This window comes from Microcaecilia unicolor, chromosome 12 (assembly GCF_901765095.1).
Source record: "Microcaecilia unicolor chromosome 12, aMicUni1.1, whole genome shotgun sequence".
NCBI lineage: Eukaryota > Metazoa > Chordata > Amphibia > Gymnophiona > Siphonopidae > Microcaecilia > Microcaecilia unicolor.
This window is the reverse complement of record NC_044042.1, coordinates 79,591,709-79,611,510: the sequence shown is the minus strand read 5'-3', so window position 1 is coordinate 79,611,510 and position 19,802 is coordinate 79,591,709. Positions and strand designations below refer to the sequence as shown.

General features: G+C 42.8%; 1 protein-coding gene across 1 annotated transcript in view; it reads left to right on the top strand.

The window, feature by feature from the left end:
• The first annotated feature begins 14,114 nt into the window (after window positions 1-14,114).
• Window positions 14,115-19,802, top strand: part of ACBD4 (acyl-CoA binding domain containing 4) — a 61,649-nt gene continuing 55,961 nt past the window's right edge. The window contains exons 1-2 of the mRNA XM_030220860.1: window positions 14,115-14,174; window positions 19,613-19,709. Of these exons, the coding sequence (XP_030076720.1) occupies window positions 19,634-19,709 (76 nt within the window). The 5' untranslated portion in view covers window positions 14,115-14,174; window positions 19,613-19,633. The remainder of the gene's footprint in view (window positions 14,175-19,612; window positions 19,710-19,802) is intronic.

Sequence of the window (19,802 nt, the reverse complement as noted above, 5' to 3'; positions counted from 1 at the left end):
TCCTCCCCTTCATTTTCTGGAACTTTTAAACATCCAGCTACATCTCTCAAAATGTCATTTTAACATGTTGTTGTTTTTGCATACTTTCTTGGTCTTATTTTTATTTCTCCTTCCTTGCTGTCCTAATACGGTATCCCCTGGATTTTATAAATGGCGTCCAAACTTGGGTGCTGAAAAGTTCCTCCTCTTTCGTCCTCCCCATGGGTCCAGCACTGATCCCTCACCTTTCTCAACTCCCCCTCAGCCTGTAAAGTTTACATTGGTCACCCAGCGCAGCAACAGCAGCATGTCAGGGTCTTCCCTCTGCTGCATCCCGCCCACAGGAAATTACATCAGAGGAGGCAGGAAGATCCAGGGGGTGAGGGACCAGTGCTGGACCCCTGGGGAGGGTGAAAGGGGAAGAGAGAAGGGGAGAGTCTGAACCAGGGTAGGGTGGGGGGGAGGGTAGAAAAGGCTTAATCTGTAGACCAGGTGAGGTCAGAGGCTGGGTATTTTGGTGCCCTTAATCACTGGCGCCCTGGGCCAGAGCTTCACCCGGTCCAGTGATAAAGCTGGTCTTGAGAATAGAGCCATTTATTTATTTAAAAATTTCTATGCCGCCTACAACTCACAATAAAACATACTCACCCAAATGCCATGAGTCAGACACCAGCATTTACACTAGATTTCAGGGAATTGGCTCTTAAGTGCTAGAGTATAGAGACTGCTCATCCAGAATAGTGCTTCGTGCCGATTTTTGAGCACCACTGATAGAATCCCCCTCCCCACCATAGTTCTTATGGTTCACACCTATTAAACTAAAAGATGTACGCTTTTTATTATGGTTACAGCTCCTGTTTGCAGTGTTGCCTTCCGTGCGTCACTAAGCTTTCTTATCTCCATACAAAAGGTAGGAGATTACTTAGTAAGCCTGGTCCCCAGAGTTTATCCAGCATCCTTCTTATCTCTGCCTCTGTTTATTTAATATTAGAGGACTAAAAATTAGCTCACACCAGGACCACCTAAATATGAAGCTTTTCTGCTCTCTCCCCCAATTCAGTATTTGCCATCCAAAATAGCAGTGGAAAATGAAGCCCCAGGAAGAAAATAGTTCTTAGATCTGAACTGTGTCAAGGTGAGAATGGCAAGCTGCACCGTGTACCTTTATATTAAACCAGAGTTTGAAAGAGTCAGTGCAAAAGCTTAAGTGATGCAGGAGGTATCTTAGGTCAGCTACTTGTTCCTCGTGATGGTGATGCTGTGGCGGTGACCTCGGGGAAGAGGGAGAAAAAACTGAGCAGCAGCTTCAGGCACAGAGCTCCACAGATTTTGCAATGGGTAATTTTCTGGAAGGGAGGAGGGGGTGGACTGATTTTTTTTATTTTTTGCAATGAAGTGATTTTATTTGTTTTTAAATGTTCAACTATTGTATGCTGGATAGGGGTGGGAGTGAGGTGCCTATGGAGTACATTAGGGGAATCTGTCAATGGGTAGCCCTTCTCTGGAATGTGTGTATCCTCCCTTCCCCCCATGATGTGGTTATTAGGGGAGGAGAGAAGATGGAGGAGGTAGGTGGAGGTTTGGATAGTGGGGAAGGAAAGAGGGATGGCTAATGGAAAAATGGAAAATATTGATGAACTCTGTCTCCACCAGTGTATGTAAGGAACCCCACGCACTGGAGGTGCTGCTCAACATGCAACTATTTATCTAATCTTCCTCCAGTCCCCCCCCCCCCCACCCCCCCAAAATATTAAAACATCCATAATAGAACTTTTACTGCAGCTTCATGGAGAAAAATTCAGATTTTGGATTTAATTACTTACCTTTCAAAAATCCAGGCTCAAGGCAAATTACAATTTCAGCCCAGAGGACTTACACTCCAAGTTTATACCCAAGGCAATGGATGCCAAGATGTAAGTGCCATAATGGGATGTGCTTTGCACCAAGTCTATAATGCCTTCTCGAGTGTGTCTAAGCCATTATAGAAGGTAAGTGCAAAGTCGCCGTGGTGTGCTAAAAGTTAAGTACGCCAACCTCTGTCATATCAGTTGCTGATGGAAGTTGATGTTCCTACGGGTGCCATGCCGTGCAACTCCCACAGCTGATAGTAATCTGTAAGTTATGTGTGTCACATGACATGCCCATGCTCCACCCACCTGTATGGGTGGGAGTGGAGGAGGGGCCTCATGGCCAGTGCAGTGAGCCCATAACCTGGAAAACCAGGTTCAATTCTCACTACAGCTCCCTGTGACCCTGGACAAGTCACTTGACCCTCCTTTGCCCATTAGGAACAGAGAAGTTCCTGCATGCAGTACCCCCCAGAATCTATAGATGGCACCGATCAAAGATGTGCATCCAACTCAATTGGATAGTGTGCTGCTAATTGGTGCCAATTTGGATTTGCACACACATCTTGCTATAACAATGTGTGACCAAATTCTATAGTGCACAACCCAGAAAGGGCATTCCTACAATTTGCATGAATGTGTGACCAAATTCTATAGTGCACAACTCAGAAGGAGCATGGCCATGGGGAGGTGAATGGGTAGGTCGGGGGCATTCCTAAAATTTGCACGAATGTGTGCTCAATGTGGGCCCCCGGAATTACACCTGGTTTCAGCAGCTGTAAGTCCTGGCGCTGAAATCGGCACTCAGTGATTCTATAATCGGTGCTCATTTTTGAGTGCCCATTATAGAACAGCATTGAACACTGATTTTTTTTTAGTGACAATTTGTGAGCTCCATTTACTGATTGTAACCCTGTATGTAAAACTGCTTTGGTTGTACCACTGAAAAGAAACGTATCAAATATATGACCCCCTCTCCCTCCACAATTGTATAGTAAGGGGCTCTTTTACCAAAGGGTTGCCACACAACAACCCAGAACTACCGCTGGTTCAACACAGGTGCCGGCGGTAGTTCCACCCCCCAGTGCATGACATTTCTGGCGCTACCAGAAATATTTTAAAATATTTCCGCAGGGGGTTACCCAGTGGTAATCGGGCAGCGGTTATCACTGCGTTAGCACGAGAGCCCTTAGTGCCAGCTCAATGGGTGGCGGGAAGTGCTCCCCCCCCCCCCCCCACTGAAATGGCTGCACGGCAAGTGCAAACTTATCATATAGCCATTTCTTTTTTGGGCCTTTTTACCCACAGTGGGTCCTGCTCTAAGGGGGTCCCCAAATACTTACCTTGCTCAGGGCCCTAACAACCTCAAGACACACTGCTGGATAGCTTCAGTGCACGAAAGAAAATCATAAGGAACAGAGACTATGGAGTCCTACCTGCACAATTATAAAAAAAACAATCAAACCCTTTTAAACTGCTTAATTTGATGGGGGAGGAAGAGAAGATTCCTAAAATCAAGGTTCAGGTCTCATCCAAGATTAGACAGGAGGTGTGCACCACCTGGTGGCCATTCTGAAGATAACACATTGTGTAATTCAACTCCCTTAATTCAGACGGCTTGAAATGACCGGAGTTCCTGCCATACACCTGAAACATTTTTAATTTTCACTAAAATGCACTGGAGACAAAGAAGCTGTTGGGGAAAACAAAATGAAAGAGTTTTAATTATCAATCACAGTAATGTGGCTCTGAGTGCAAAAATGCTCTTCCTTCCCTGGAGAGTCTGCAGGTGGAGCCGGTGATGGGAAAAGCAGAGTGAGCAACTGTGTGCTACAAAGCCAGGGTTTGTGATCCTCAGGCAGTCTCCTGGGCAAACAGGTATGCACCGTCTTCTTTTGGATTTGTTCTGACTTGAAAATATTGCAATAAACAGACTGACTAAAACATAGGAGACAAACAATCTCTTAAGAAAAAATGCTTTCTGAATAACAACAGTGCTGGGGAGGAGAGAGGAGAAGTGCTGGACATGGATGGAGGGCAGGAAAGAAAAAAAGAAGATGATGCACATGGATGAAGATGAGGGAAAGGGAACAGAGGAGAAAAACTACACATGGATGGAGAAAATAGGCAAAAACAGGATCCATGTTATACCACCTCCAGTCAATTTCACGGAGGAGCACCCAGCTTTTACTTATGGATGTAGGGCAAGAAATGAAGAAGAAAGGAGGAAAGTAAAGAAATAAATTGAAAGGAAGCCCTGGAAATGGAGTTAAGAGAACAGATAGAGAGCAGCAGAATCAGAGACTGGGACCAATATGGATAGAAAAACAAAGTCACCAGACAACAAAGGTAGAAAAAAAATCATTTTATTTTCATTTTAGTGTTTGGAATATGTCAAATTTGAGAATTTAAATCTGCTGTCTTATTTTGCATTGGGTTTACTGGAGCTGGAACAGCTTACAGAAATTATTTATAATGAAAACAAATCACGTTATTTTTTTCTCCTATACTAGTATAATATTTTCATTGATGTCTGTTTATATGAGCCATGGCTGGTATAAGGGGTGTGGCTATCATAGGGGTGGAGGCTGACTGATGAACAGACCAACTCAGGAGATGATGTTGAAGACGTTTTAATAAATCAGCTTGCACAGAGGACCTGACACTGTCGTTTTTCGGCACAAGAAGTGCCTGCCTTGGGGGTCACAAATATAATTCTACAAAAAACATATAAATGTATCACATTTAAACAACTCCAAGAAATATTTTTTTAGTATCTACGAATCATATTATAAAAATATAGTTTTCAAAAATTATAAATGGATGAATCAAAACATATATATATATATATATTGTAAAAAAGGACCCACAGGAGACCTCGTAGCACTCTGCTGACTTGCCTCTGGAACTCGACAGCTCCCACTATCCCCACACAGGAGACCTCCTCTGGAGACTGATGCCTTTTCCACTCAACTTCGCTTTAGAGTTCTCTAGTCCCCCAGAACCCGCCTGTAGTAAACCGGCCTTTCTGCACACTTCCCTGGGGATACAATTATTGCCTGGGTTCCACCAACCCTCTGCTCTTCCCTTGGTTTCAACTTCCAGCCACTGTTATTCAACGGTCAAGGGTAGCAGAGATTCTCTGATGTCCTTGTCTTCAGGGGGTTATTCAACCACAAGGTTCCATCTGGGATAGTGCCCTTTGTAACTCCCACAGGGGTGCTCTGGTGTGCAGTGGCCCTCTAGTGGCTCCGGCTCGGCCTCACCAGCCTTTTGCCTCAGGGAACCACCTTGAAACCAGACTTCTCTGTGAATGCATTGACTCAGGCCTCTAGGTTTGGTCCTCCCCTTTCCCTCAGGGTGACCTCTTCCTTAACCTGCAGTCCTGGCCCGGCCTCCCCCGCTGTATCACCTGGTAACCGACCCACCTTACCAGTTCTTCTGGTGGGGCCCCCAGGTCACCCTTCTCTGGAAGATAGCCCAGCTTCCGCTGCTTGCAAAAAATATGCAAATTAGCTGGTTGCATGTAAATTCGGTTTATTAGCTAGGTTACAGTCTTGTGGGCCTGGCTTGCCCACTATTAATCTGCTACTGCGATTCACCCCCCCTGAGACCATTTACTGGGGACATCTGGGTCTCAGGGTATAACAGCCTCCTCCCCTGGATAGGACCTTCTTTATTCACATTAACCTTACGGTCCTATCCTCCACCCCACGGCTGTTTGTTCTTTTTAAACCCCTCACAGTTCCAATATCAGTAGCAATTGTTCATAATACTAGCACCCAGTGCCTGGCCCCCACCAGGTAAGTACCTCTCTGGGTTTGGAGGAAACCTTCTCCCGACCTCTCTCTTGAGCTCCACTTCAGCAAGCCTCTTTCCTCGGTTCCCGGCTTGTAATTCTCAAGCTCTGGGCGTTGCAGGTCCCCCCCCCCCCCCCCCCCCCCATCTTCTCCTCTCTCCCTTGGCTAGAGGATGCTTTTTATAGGGTGCCCAATAATCCACTCCACCTTTCTTTAGGCCTCTCCCCCTGCTTCCAGAAAGGTCTGCACCCAGAACTTTCTCCACCTATCCAGCTTCCACTCAGAGAGTCCCCCTGGTGGCCTCCCCGGGAAGTACAAGTCCTATGCCAGGAGCACCCCCTAGCTGTTCCTTCTGGTCACTACCATGGACTATACTCTTTGGCTCCCTCTAGTGGCCAGATCAGGACATTTTAGGTTTTCAATGGGAGAGCGCCCTCTGGCGGCCTCCTCATGTAAGGGCAGACACTGTGGTTATCACATACTCTCTCCCTTGGCTAGAGGATGCTTTTTATAGGGTGCCCAATAATCCACTCCACCTTTCTTTAGGCCTCTCCCCCTGCTTCCAGAAAGGTCTGCACCCAGAACTTTCTCCACCTATCCAGCTTCCACTCAGAGAGTCCCCCTGGTGGCCTCCCCGGGAAGTACAAGTCCTATGCCAGGAGCACCCCCTAGCTGTTCCTTCTGGTCACTACCATGGACTATACTCTTTGGCTCCCTCTAGTGGCCAGATCAGGACATTTTAGGTTTTCAATGGGAGAGCGCCCTCTGGCGGCCTCCTCATGTAAGGGCAGACACTGTGGTTATCACAATATATATACAAAAATATATATAAAATCATGTATTTTTATCCAAATTCAAACATTTTAATCATAAATATAAAACAATCAATGAAAATAAATTATAATAAAATAATACACTGTTTAGAAACGATTAAATAGCACAAATATCAAATACAATATCGAATATTGTATTTAGAATTTAGAATTCTAAAAAAGGTAAATTAGAATTTTTAAAAAATGAAAAATTGTTATGAGGATATTAACTGTTAGATTGGACATTTGTAAATCTGTATGTATGCTAAGGAAATAAAAACAGAAACTTCAGAAAACTCACCAAGCCTCTTGTTAACTGGGAAATTCCCTCTAAAAATATACATAGTAAAATGAAAAGGAAACAAGCTCCTCATCTGAATATAAGCTCTGGACAGATTTTTAAAAAATAGAAAATAATAATAAACTAATTCATCATGGTCTGGCATAGATAATGAAAGACGAAACAATTGTGCTCATCTACAACAAACGGAAGGAGATATAGATTATGCACTAACATTAAAATGCAAACTGAATATAGAGGTGGAACATATTACTCCGTAGTTACCGGGAGGGGATATGTACCTTTACTTAAAGCAATATAAAACTTATTAAAACAGTGTACATGAAACTAAAAACCTTATATCATGAAACTATAATATAAATATTTGCAAATATATGATGGTAAAAATCTACATAATAATCCAAATAAATAGAGATCATTTTCAAAAACATTATCTACCTGTCACATAGACTAACTTTGCCTGATTGTGCTTCTGAAAAGAAAAGTAATATAGCCAGCATGATTTGCTAGACTGTTATTAAATTATAAAATCAGTTGTTTAAGGAAGGCACCAATGAAGGTGGCAGAGCTGAAAAAGTACACACACTGCTCAAGATTATAGTGCGTACCAATCTTTCCAAAAGCCACTTTGTGAAACATAAACCATACAATTTTAACCAAAGCACCGTGAGGAGACCAATAGATGATTAAAAATATGGTTAAAAGTAACACTTACCAGCAAAAAAGCACAAGTGCAGCGTTCTGTCAAAAAAAACCATCAAATCGTGACAGCAAAAAAAAAAAAAAAAACGCCGGCAAAACGTCAGATATTTAAAGTGATCTAAAATGCATATGAAATTGGTTATGGAAATGCTGACGTAGGCTAAAAGAAAGTAAGACGGCATCAAGTTAGAAATGAAACTGATATTGCCAACAAAAGAGGGTGAAACGGTCCACACCTAAGGGAAACAAGTATCAGCTACAGAGAAAATACTATGAAAAACCGTTTTATGTTGTCTTTTAAAGATACTGCAGAAACGAACGATCTGTGTGACAAAATAGATAGTGAAAGACGTAGATAAACTGCACTAAAGGAAGGGGAAAATAGGATATGGACTATACATGTTATTGAGAGCAAAGATCTCCATATTATCATTCTTGGACATTTTTACAGATGATCTGCATGTACTGACGAATTTGAAATGTGATCTTTGTGTATGCAACCACACTACCACAATCCATGTATCAATAGATATAAAAATAAACACATATATAAAAACAGTCACTTAGATAGATTGTGCCACATACAGTTTGGCATGGCTTCTCTTAGTGAATATATCTGTTGTGCATTTCTAAATTATCATACAGAGGCAATATTAATCAATCAGCAAATTAAATTTTTATAAGAAACAGGGGCGTAGTCAGACTTCGGCAGGAGGTGGGGTCCAGAGCCCGAGGTGAGGGGGCACATTTAAGCCCCCCGCCGCCACCACCAACAACTTTGACCCCCCCCTGCCAATGACCCTTTTGACCCCCCTCCCGCCGTCGCTTACCTTTGTTGGCGGGGGACCCCAACCCCCGCCAGTCGAGGTCCTTTTCTTCTGGCGCAAGGCTTTGTTCTGTACAAATGTGCAGGACGTCAGACTCACAGAAACAGAACGAAGCCTTGCACCGGAAGAAGAGGGCCTTGGCTGGTGGGGGTTGGGGTCCCCCACCAGCAAAGGTAGCGGGCGGTGGGGGAGGGTTGGTGGCAGGAGGGGGGTCCAGAGGATTGTCGGCAGGGGGGGTCCAGGGCCAAATCTACGGGGGCCCAGGCCCCAGTGGCCCCACATAGCTACGCCACTAATAAGAAATGCACTAATTCTAAGGCAGCATTTAAACCATGTGGAGTTAGCGAGTTCAGAAGAAAGATAATAGTTGTGTGTCAAGATCGCCTCCTCTCCATGATGTCATAACAACTTTAAAAACTAGGAATTTTAAATTGGTAATGCTATAATCTTTTTCATACCAGTGCTCCACATCAGACTCACAGAAACAGAAGCCTGCGCGGCCGCATTGCTGATCTGCAAGGGCAGGCTTCTACATAGAATGTTGCTAGTGGAGGAGTAGCCTAGTGGTTAGTGCAGTGGACTTTGATCCTGGGGAACTGAGTTCAATTCCCACTGCAGCTCCTTCTGACTGTGGGCAAGTCACTTAACCCTCCATTACCCCAGGTACAAAATAAGTACCTGAATATATGTAAACCACTTTGAATGTAGTTGCAAAATACCACAGAAAGGCAGTATATCAAGTCCCATTTCCCTTTCCCTATTTGAGATTCTACATGGAATGTTGCTACTATTTGAGATTTTACATGGAATGTTGCTATTCCACTAGCAACATTCCATGTAGAAGCCTTCCCTTGCAGATCAGCAACGCAGGCTTCTGTTTCTGTGTCTGACGTCCTGCACATACGTGCAGGACGTCAGACTCACAGAAACAGAAGCCTGCGCGGCCGCGTTGCTGATCTGCAAGGGCAGGCTTCTACATGGAACGCTGCTAGTGGAGGAGTAGCCCAGTGGTTAGTGCAATGGACTTTGATCCAGGGGAACTGGGTTCAATTCCCACTGCAGCTCCTTGTGACTCTGGGTAAGTCACTTAACCCTCCATTGCCCCAGGTACAAAATAAGTACCTGTATATACACTTTGAATGTAGTTGCAAAATACACAGAAAGGCAGTATATCAAGCCCCCTTTCCCTACATTGGCATCATTGCATTGGTTACTGATTGTGTACAGAACTGAAATTATTTATTGCTTGGGATTTATTAGCCACCTTTACAATATGGTAAATACCAGTGCCTAAGTTAGGCGCAGGGCAGGGGTATTCTATAACCGTGCGTGAAGATTTGCGGAATACCCATCGCCCGCCACTTTTTTGGCAGCGCACATTAGAACTTACAGAATATGCCTAGAAAGTTGTGCACATAAATTCTAATTAGTGCCAATTAGTGTCAATAATTACTCGTTAAATGGCAATTATCAGCACTAATTAGCTTGTTGAGTAATTAAATTGCATGCAGAAATCCAGAATATGACCAGATTTGCACGTTCAATTTCAGTTGCGTTATATAGAATCTAGGGTAAGTGTGCGGTATTTTTTTTTATTATTATTATTTTTGGGGGGAGGCATGTCAGGGTGGAGAATGGGTGTGGAAGCATTATTCAGCAAGTGTGCTGGCATTGGTGTGCACTAACTGAATAACGTTGACAATGTTGGAGCCCTTAGCACTTGCTAAATAGAAGGCAGTAACTGCTGCCATATTCGTTTTTGTAACGGCTACGTGCTAATGCTACTACTACTACTACTACTTACTACTACTTATCATTTCTATAGTGCTACAAGGCATATGCAGCGCTGTGCACCATACACAAAAAGACAGTCTCTGCTCAAAGAGCTTACAATCTATATAAGACAGGTAAACAAACAGAATAATTAAGGGTAAGGGAATAAAGAGGTAAGGATAAAAGGACAAGTGAGTAGTGGTTAGAAGTCAAAAGCAGTGGTAAAGAGGTGGGCTTTAAGTTTGGACTTCAAAAACGGCCAAAGACGGGGCTAGATGTACATGCTCGGGAAGTCTATTCCAGGCATGAGGTGCAGCAAGATAAAAGGAACGCTAATGCTAACATGAGCACACGGCCATAAATTTCACAAATAGAAAAAAAAGCTCTTTTTATTGACGGCGCTAAAAAGGGGCTCAGCATGTGGTAAAGTCCTACATAAGACACGCTAAGCCCATTTCTTACAGCAGCTTAGTAAAAGGTCCCCTTATTTTGGTATTTTTCATTGATTATTTCATGTTCCTTTTTGCAGGGTAAGTTGTAAATCACTTTGGTGTTTATCCGTCATTTCGATCATATTATGCCTGTCTTCAAACACTACATAGGGGGGAAAGTACTTTTTTCTAATGGCCCTGCTTATCTTTCTTCCTTGATCATTCCGTATAGGCCCATTGGTGATCTTTGCTCTTCTATAGCCAACCAGCTTGCAATCCCTGCATTGTCACATACCAGACTTCAAACTACACACCGCTCTGCATTTTTCTCCCTTAGTCCCTCCCATTGGAATTCTTTGCCCTTTATCCTACGTAATTAACACTCCTATCATCATTTTAAAATTGCCCTTAAAACTCATCTTTTCACCATGGCTTTTCAACAGGCTTCTACTCTTATCGCTTAGCCAACTGACTGGTCAGCCTTTTGTGCTCTCTGTTGCTCTCTCTATCTCTCTCTCTTCTAATTGCCTTTGCTGTTCTCTCTTTTTAACTCAGCGTTCCTTTCCTTTCTTATTGTGTTTTTATTGATTTTAATTGTTAACCACTTTGATTTTATGAAAAGCGGCAGATCAAATGTGAATAAACTAAACTAAAAGTGGTATATAAGATTTTGTAAACTAAATTCAACTCAGCTTGGTCCGATTTCCCATTCTTTCATCATCCTACCTAGTCCTGCAAGCTAGATACAAGGCACGTTAATCCTTCAAATGTATCCTATTTGTCTAGTTACATAACATACTGGTTTGATTATTTGAGCACTCATTCTTCTTCCTTGATCAAAGAATAACACTGTGTTTGTGGCATGAGTAATGAAAACTGCACTATATGATCAGAATTTACAAGGACAACCTTTATGTATATATCATTTCCTGTACACTGTTTCCTCATTCTTAAAAAAATGTTTGCGGCTAGAGGCATCTGGGTTTGACTCCTGGTTCTGGTCTTCTGCTTCTTGATTAGGCTGGGGCCGGCAATAGGGGAGGGAGGAGAGTCACAGTCAAGCACCTAATGGCTAGATTTATGTCACAGGATTGCAGGGTTCTAGGAGTCTGGTAAATGGTACCAGGTCTAGGCCTGTCTGTTGGCACAATGACTAAGCCAAGTGAGTTGTGGGGGGGGATAGAATAAAATGAAAGAATAAACAGTCCCCCTGTAGTTACAAATTAACACTTATAAGGCCAGAACCCAAACTGAGCACTTGCCACAAGGCCATTTAGGGGGGGGCGGGGCCCTTACCACCATCCACTGAGGTGGCGTTAAGGGCTCCCGCGCTAACCCCACAGTACAAAAACAAAACTTTTGTAGTACTGGATATGAGGCATTTTGGGGGTGGGAACTACTGCCTGGCTCCTGCAGTAGCCTGGCGGTACTTGCTTTTTAGCGAGCAGTAAGCCCGAGTTGGGCTTACCGCTTCTGTGTAAAAGGGGCCCACAATGATTACGATTTTGAACTAGTTACTACTCTAACTGATGAAACCAATACTTCCCCTGTGTACATCCGTATACTGCACAAGCCAGCATGTAGAGAGATTTCTGAATATGTGGTATCATTAAAAGACAAATTTTTAAATGCTCAGTTGGGTATATATGCTAATCTCAACTTTGTTAAACATTTCAGACATATTCATCTATTTGTTCCCATGATATAACTGAATTATTTTATTCTGACTCACTGTATTTTTAAATGTAAGCCACATTGAACCCGACTTTGCTTGGGATAACGTGGGATAACGTGTGATATAAATGTAAAAATCAATCAATCAATCTTTTATCCTCCACCTTTTAAGACACTGCCCACCTGCTGGATAGTGATGGCACAAGGAATGCAAGTTTGGTCTAGGCAGACTACCTCAAAATAACCTGTTCCACCATATTGAAAATGGGACCATACCATGCCTCTTTGGTTATGTTCCACTAATAAGTTAAATGATTAACTGGCCTTCTTTGAAAGGATTATATAAATTTAGAATGCATGACTAAGGACACAAACATACACTTATTTATTCAATATCACAATTCCTCAATTACAACCACAAAACAACCTTTTAGGGTGGATAGTGCTCACAACCAGATAGAGATAAGAGTTTTCAGTTTTGGCACAGTACAAGTCATCACAAGAACAAAATATAATATAAAACCAATGGGCTGCATTAGGGGCTTATAGCTCATTTATGTTTAAACAAAAGAGATTTGTACGAAACAAAATATTTATTTTGATTTATAAAACCACTTGCCCCTGAAACATATTCAAAACAGAATAGTCCATTTGTGTATCTAAAAGGTAAACGTCCACAAAACAGATGAAGATGTGATTCCATGTGGTCCAATGAAAGGAGAGTTTAATTCTACTTCCATTTAATTTCATTATATTCCATCATCTTTATAACACCAGGCTTCCCAAGGCAGATTACAACAACAGTTCCCATCAGGAAACAGGATATCCTCACTGGAATCTGGCCATCTGTATTGTACAGAAGAACAGTGAAGAAAAATGAGCACAAACTACAGTTTATAATTGCTGTTTCTACCAGCTACAATAATTTTTGAAGCTGTTTTAGTTATATTCAATTATTTATTTTCTCATCCACCTTTTAAGGCCCTGCCTGCCAGCCTATCCAACTGAAACAGCTTTAGACTTGTTACAGAAAGACCAACAATAAAGGACAACGTGGATGCAGCAGCTCATAGGTTTTGCTTGCTTTATTTTGAGTGTATGGCAATGACGGCTGCGCGTGGGAGTGGAAACAGAGATTACCAAATTGGCTTCCTTGCTTACAGTGGACCAAATAGGCTCACTTCCACCGCTGTTGTCTATTAGCCTCCTTGCTTGAAATGCAGCTGGAGCCTGGAACCAGAAAAAACATCTTCGTTTGAATACCGCCCCCAAAAAACAGCAACCACTGGAAAAGCGCCCACTACCAACTTTAAGACTAGCCCAATTGGGTGGGAAAATAATAGCTGGCTTGGCAACTCACCTCCTTGACCTGATGATGACGTCTTGCCCTTCTCTGACTAAACTTCCTGTTTCCGGCAAAGCGGGACGCGTCACGCAATTCCCAGGAAAAGAGAGAAGTTGCATCAGAGGGGGCGGGGCTGGAATAGCCGAAAAGGAAAAGCTGCGGAAGTTGGAACTGATGGGTGACATTAGGTGTGAATTTGATGAGAGGTTAGGGTGGTTGGAGGGAGAGGTGGTATGGGACCGTAGACAGGGGGGAGGAGACATGTTGGTCGGACCACGGGGGTGGGAGACCGGTCCCCGAATGCGTGTGAAGAAGGGTGCTCGCAGTACGAGGGTAGCCAAATGTGTGTGTCTTAGTATCTTTTTGAAAGTATTCTACATCACAGTAGTACTGGGAGGTGGTTTGGTCGTGTTGCTGGGAATTTATTTAGCTATTAGGAATGAGCAGTTTCCCTTTCCTGTGAGGCAGCTGTAATTATTTGAGCATGAGTTAAATTAGTGGGTGAAGTGGTTAAAAGGGAGAAATTTAGGAAACAGTGATGACAGATAAATTAACAGGGCCCCATACCAATAGAGACTTTCATTTGAATGCAAAATTTCTGGCCTCCTCCTCCCCCCCCCCCCCCCTGGCTATTTTCTGAAAGTAATTTAGAATGGGGATTTAAAAAAACGAATTGTGACAAGGTAATTATCCTCTTGAAACGCTTGAGGGGGATATATATATATACTAGTAAAAAAGGCCCGTTTCTGACACAAATGAAACGGGCGCTAGCAAGGTTTTCCTCGGAGTGTGTATGTTTGGGAGAGTGTATGTGAGAGTGACTGTGTGAGAGACAGAGTGAAAGTGTGAGTGTGTGTGTGAGAGAGAGAGTGAATCTGGGTGTGAGAGAGTGTGTGTGTGTGTGAGAATGAGAGTGTGTGTATGTGAGACACAGTGTGAGAGAGAGTGTGTGTGAGACACAGATTCGCTGTGAGAGTGAGTGTATGAGACCAAGCGAGTGTGTGAGTGACTATGTGGCACATAGAGAGTGAATGTGATACAGTGTGAGACAGAGTGTGTGAGAATGTGAGTCAGAAAGACATTGTATATGAGAGAGAGAGTGTGAGCCCTGCCCTCCCAATCCATGCCCATCAGTCCCCTGCCCCCTCCATTCATCCTTTTCCAGCAATTCCCCTCTCTCCCTGAGCCCTGCCCTCCCAATCCATGCCCATCCATGCTCCTCTGTCACCTGCCCCCTCCATTCATCCCTATCTAGCAATTCCCCTCTCTCCCTGAGCCCTGCCCTGCAATCCATATCCATCCATGTCCATCTGTCCCCTCCATTCATCCCTATCCAGCAATTCCCCTCTCTCCCTGAGCCCTGCCCTCCCAATCCATGCCCATCCATGCTCCTCTGTCACCTGCCCCCTCCATTCATCCCTTTCCAGCAATTCCCCTCTCTCCCTGAGCCCTGCCCTCCCAATCCATGCCCATCCATGCTCCTCTGTCACCTGCCCCCTCCATTCATCCCTATCTAGCAATTCCCCTCTCTCCCTGAGCCCTGCCCTGCAATCCATATCCATCCATGTCCATCTGTCCCCTCCATTCATCCCTATCCAGCAATTCCCCTCTCTCCCTGAGCCCTGCCCTCCCAATCCATGCCCATCCATGCTCCTCTGTCCCCTGCCCCCTCCATTCATCCTTTTCCAGCAATTCCCCTCTCTCCCTTCCATGACCCCCCCCCCGCATCCATGCTCCTCTCTCTCCCATGTCCCAGCCTGGCCCGCCCTCTTCTCCCCCCCCCCCCCCTTCGCATCCATGCTGTCGTTTCTCCCCTGCCCTCCCGTTCCCATTGTTTAACTTTACTGCCCACCCTCTTCTCTCCCCCCAACATCCCTTTTTTTTTTTTGTTTGTTTCTTTTTAAATTTACCTCCGTGGCGGTTCCGGCAGCGCAGCGTCAGGGAAGGAGGCGGCGCTCCCGACGTCTAGCCTTCCCTTCGCTGTGTTCCGCCTTCTTCTGACGTCATCCTTGACGTCAGAAGAAGGCGGAACACAGCGAAGGGAAGGCTAGAGACGTCGGGAGCGCCGCCTCCTTCCCTGACGCTGTGCTGCCGGAACCGCCACCACGGAGGTAAATGTAATATAATAAAACGCACCGTGCGTGGGTGCGATCCGTTTTTTTTTTTTTCCCGCCCTCGACGTCATGACGTTTGACGCGAGGGCGGGGCAGAGACGACTGGCTGGCTTCACACCATGAATCCACGAACCCTACAGCCAGGGAGTGTTTGAGTGACTTCAGAACGTTGTCTTCAGAACGTTCACGGTGCGTTTTATTATATTAGATATATATATATATATATATATATATAACCAGATATTAGCCCTATGCCTGAAAAGACTTCCTACCCTGCCTAATCGTGCTTAAATTAATACCTGCTTAGTCTTTTTAAAACATAAATGTTATTGAAGTATGACGTTTGCATCCTGTCATTTTAGGAAATAGTCTAATATCAAAGGAGGTGCCTCTTAATGACATTAAAAGTGAAATCTCTCAAACTTGGAGTAGAAATATGCAAGTTTCTTTGACTCATTTATGTAAAGAACCCACTTAAATCTGTAGGAGCCCTTTACAGCAGTACCTAGCAACGGATATGAATTTCCTGCCCTACAGGACAGCACTTAGCTTGATAAAGCTTTTTAATCCCATGTATTTTAATTATATACTTATTTGGAATAGAAGTTTGATAATGGAAATGTAGCCCAGCATGTGCTTCTCTGGACTGCCTTCTCATTTAGAGGACTTACTTTCTCTTGCAGTTTGCATACTTGATTATTATGAAACTAGTAAAAAAGACCCATTTCTCAAACAAATGAAACGGGCTCTTGCAAGGTTATCATGTAATGGCGATTATGATTTGAAGGTAACCGTTAGGAGAGTGTGACAGAGAGTGAGTGAGAGAGACAGACAGAGAGTTCACAGCAAAGGTTTGAAGCCTCATACAGTAGCTGAGAGCAGGAACGGACCATGCTGACACCATCAAAGCTTTGCTCTCAGTATCTCTATTATCGGAACAGCTCTGTTAAACCTAATATCTTCCCCTCCCCTTTGCTTGTTGAACTTCAGAAACCGAAACCTACTTCCCCTACCCTTTAACCCTGGAGGCTGGCTGACATCATCAGATGTTAAAGATGTTACGAACCCAGGCAGTCAGACAGAGGTGCAAATTATTATATAGGATTATTATATAAGATTGGATGCCTCTCTTCTGTAGGTGTCTGGATGCCTCTCTTCTGTAGATGTCTGCATGCGTGCAGGACTTCAATTAATAATTTTTGTTTATTACTTCCATAAATGAAAGGGTAGAAGCCATTTGCTTCAAAAACTAAGGGAGGCATTGATACTCTCTTTTAAAAATAGGACAACTTGATATGTCTCATAGTATGGAAAATAAAATTCTGAAGCTGTAGGCTGTGATGGCAGAGGATGCTGTGACCGCCACTAAATCCAGTCAGCATGGTTCACAGAGAACCAAGATTGTAGTTTATATTGATCTATAATCTATTCAGGAAGGACAGGGTAGGAAGAAGGGGCACGACCTATTAAAGATTATATTAAACCAAGAGGATTACATGATTTACTGAGTTAGGAGGAAGAAAGAAGGAATGGAACATCTGTTTACACTGGTATGATATACAGGTCTTCACAGAAAGGAAAATGTGGACATACTTCGTTGAAGACATTCATAGTATTGCTATGAAAAGACATACTATTGGTAGGTGACTTCAGTTTGCTGGATATTTGGGACATCCTTTCTGCAATGTCATCGAGAAGTAGGGATATCTTGGACTCTGTACCTGTTCCATACTGGACCTTGTGTTTGCAAATGGGGAGAGTGTTGCTGATATTATAGTGGGTGATTATTTGGTATGCAGCGATCACTGGATTGTGTGTTTAAGTATTAGGAATTGCATTGAGAGAATTCATTCAAAAGTAAGGGCTTGTTAAACTCAATAAAAGTAGGAGGAAAAGAGGGCCATTATGTTTCTCAAAAGAAATAGCTGAAAATGTAAGGGAAAAGAGGTTAGCGTTTATAAACTACAAGAGATCACAGAAGAGGAAGACACAACAATATCTGGAAAAGCTAAAAGAAGATAGTAAAGTAGGAAACCAAAGATGCAAACGAGAGGAAAAAAAGTAGCCAATATAGTAAAAAATGGGGGAGGTGACAGGTTTTTTTTTTAATCTGTTACTGAGCCTCACAATGCCACTTTTGCACTTCCTTCTATCAAGAGTGAAGAGGGAAGGATATATAGAAGCTGATGAGGATAGACTGAAATTGGTTAACAAATTTCTCTTCTGTGTTCAGATGAAGGGCCAAAAGTAGGACTACAGAAAACACATATAGAAATGGAAGCGAGGTAGACATACAAGCTAAAAGTAGAGGGATGGGGCAGGATGGAATACAGGGTACTGAAGAAACTTGATTGGGATATGGACATTTTCTATGAGTATAATCGCTGCGGGGAGGGGGGGTGTAATTTTAAAGTATTTGTTTGGGATTACATTGTAATAAAGATTGCGGTTTTAAATAGTGAATGACTTATATATTGTTTAAGTAAGTGTATTAGTCATCATTGATTGTTGAGTATACTATGGTTTGACTAATTATTGAGAATTCAGCCCTGTATGTATAACTAAGTATATATACTTTGGAAGAAAGACAGGAGTGGAAAGACATGATAGATGCATTTAAATACCTCCCTGGCATAAATACATAGGAGGCAGGCCTCTTTCAATTGAAAAGAAAAACGAAGCTGTAAAACACAGAGGCATAGAATAAAGGTAAAAGGGGGACAAGGGGATGGACTCTGGAATAATCTCAGAAAATATTTCTTTTCTGAAAGGGTGGTGGATTTATGGAACAACATGGAGTTGGTGATGAGGATTGCATCTGAATTAAAGAAAGCATGGGATAAGCATACAGGGTACTGGAGCTTAGTAGTTGGTATGAAACTGGAAATAGCTAATTGGTCTTTATCTTCTGTCACTTTTCTGTGTTTGTGTGTTAATCAGAAGCACTATTACACTGGACGTTTGCATGGCATTTTAACCAGTGAATCTTGTCTGTCAATACTTTAAACTTATTTCTAGACTGCAGCCAGTTATCATGACTATAAATGATCCTTGTGATAGGGACTGAGGGAAGGAGCATGATTGACTCATGAACATGTGACGTAAAGTGCTGAAATATTAAATAAATACTGTTCTCAGTTATATAACCACTGCATTGGATTTTGTGCACTTGGTGTATGATTAATGACTCACATTCTTGCCATGAATTTTCTGTGACTTTTTGTGTACAAGTCCTATTAAAACACACACAACTTGCATTAAGTCTCTCTGCAACCTATCAAAATTGACTGGATCGCTTTTCCCTCCTGTTTTGCAAAATGTATTTGTGTTCCCAGATGTTTTCCACAACTTTCTTGACAAAGTGGAACTTCAGCATTAATTGTGTCATACAGATCCACAGTATTACTGGTTGTTTTCCAGGCCCATAGGAGTTGTGGAAATTAGCTTGGCATTAAGAATTAATGTTGATCAGTGGGTTTCACTGTAACTAAAAATCTAAAAATTCTGACTTTGTCACATTAGTGACGGTATTGATGAGATTTGTGACATTTAGGGATGCCAGTGCCTTTTGATCTGTAAAATGACTGTGAAAAGTTGTGAAATATGTGTTCATGGTTTTTCAAAAAGAAAAAAAAAATGCCTGGGATGTTCTATGAGTTTTCTGGCTTTGAAATCCTTAACAAACCAACCTTGAGGTGGAGCCAGCACACTTAAATATAAAAGGAAGAAATAAATTCATACATATCACAAATTAGTGGTCTGTGCTGTAATCCTGTGATGTAGCTGCATTTTATTAATATAACCTGCAATTTGTTTTTGAAATTCTTTGCACATTTCCAGTTTTTGTTTAGCATTAATAATTACTGAATGTACTGGACAAGCAAGGTAGGATCAAAGTTCAGTGGCAGCATTCAGCTGTTGTCTTCTGAATCTTTTGAGCGGTCTTTGGACAAATTGGGAGCGGCTGTATTCTTACTACAGATATATCACTTTTTCTGTGTTCTTAGCTCCTGCTGACTCCAGTGAGGATGTATCAGGAGAAGGCAGATCATCAAAGACAGTTCCAAGCTGCTGTCGGTGTCATACAGGGTCTCCCCAAGAACGGTGAGTCTTTGCCATGAGGGGAAGGAAAGGGTGCAGGATTTTGCCCATGATATTACCATACACCAGTAGTGTAGCCAGACATGGTATTTTGGG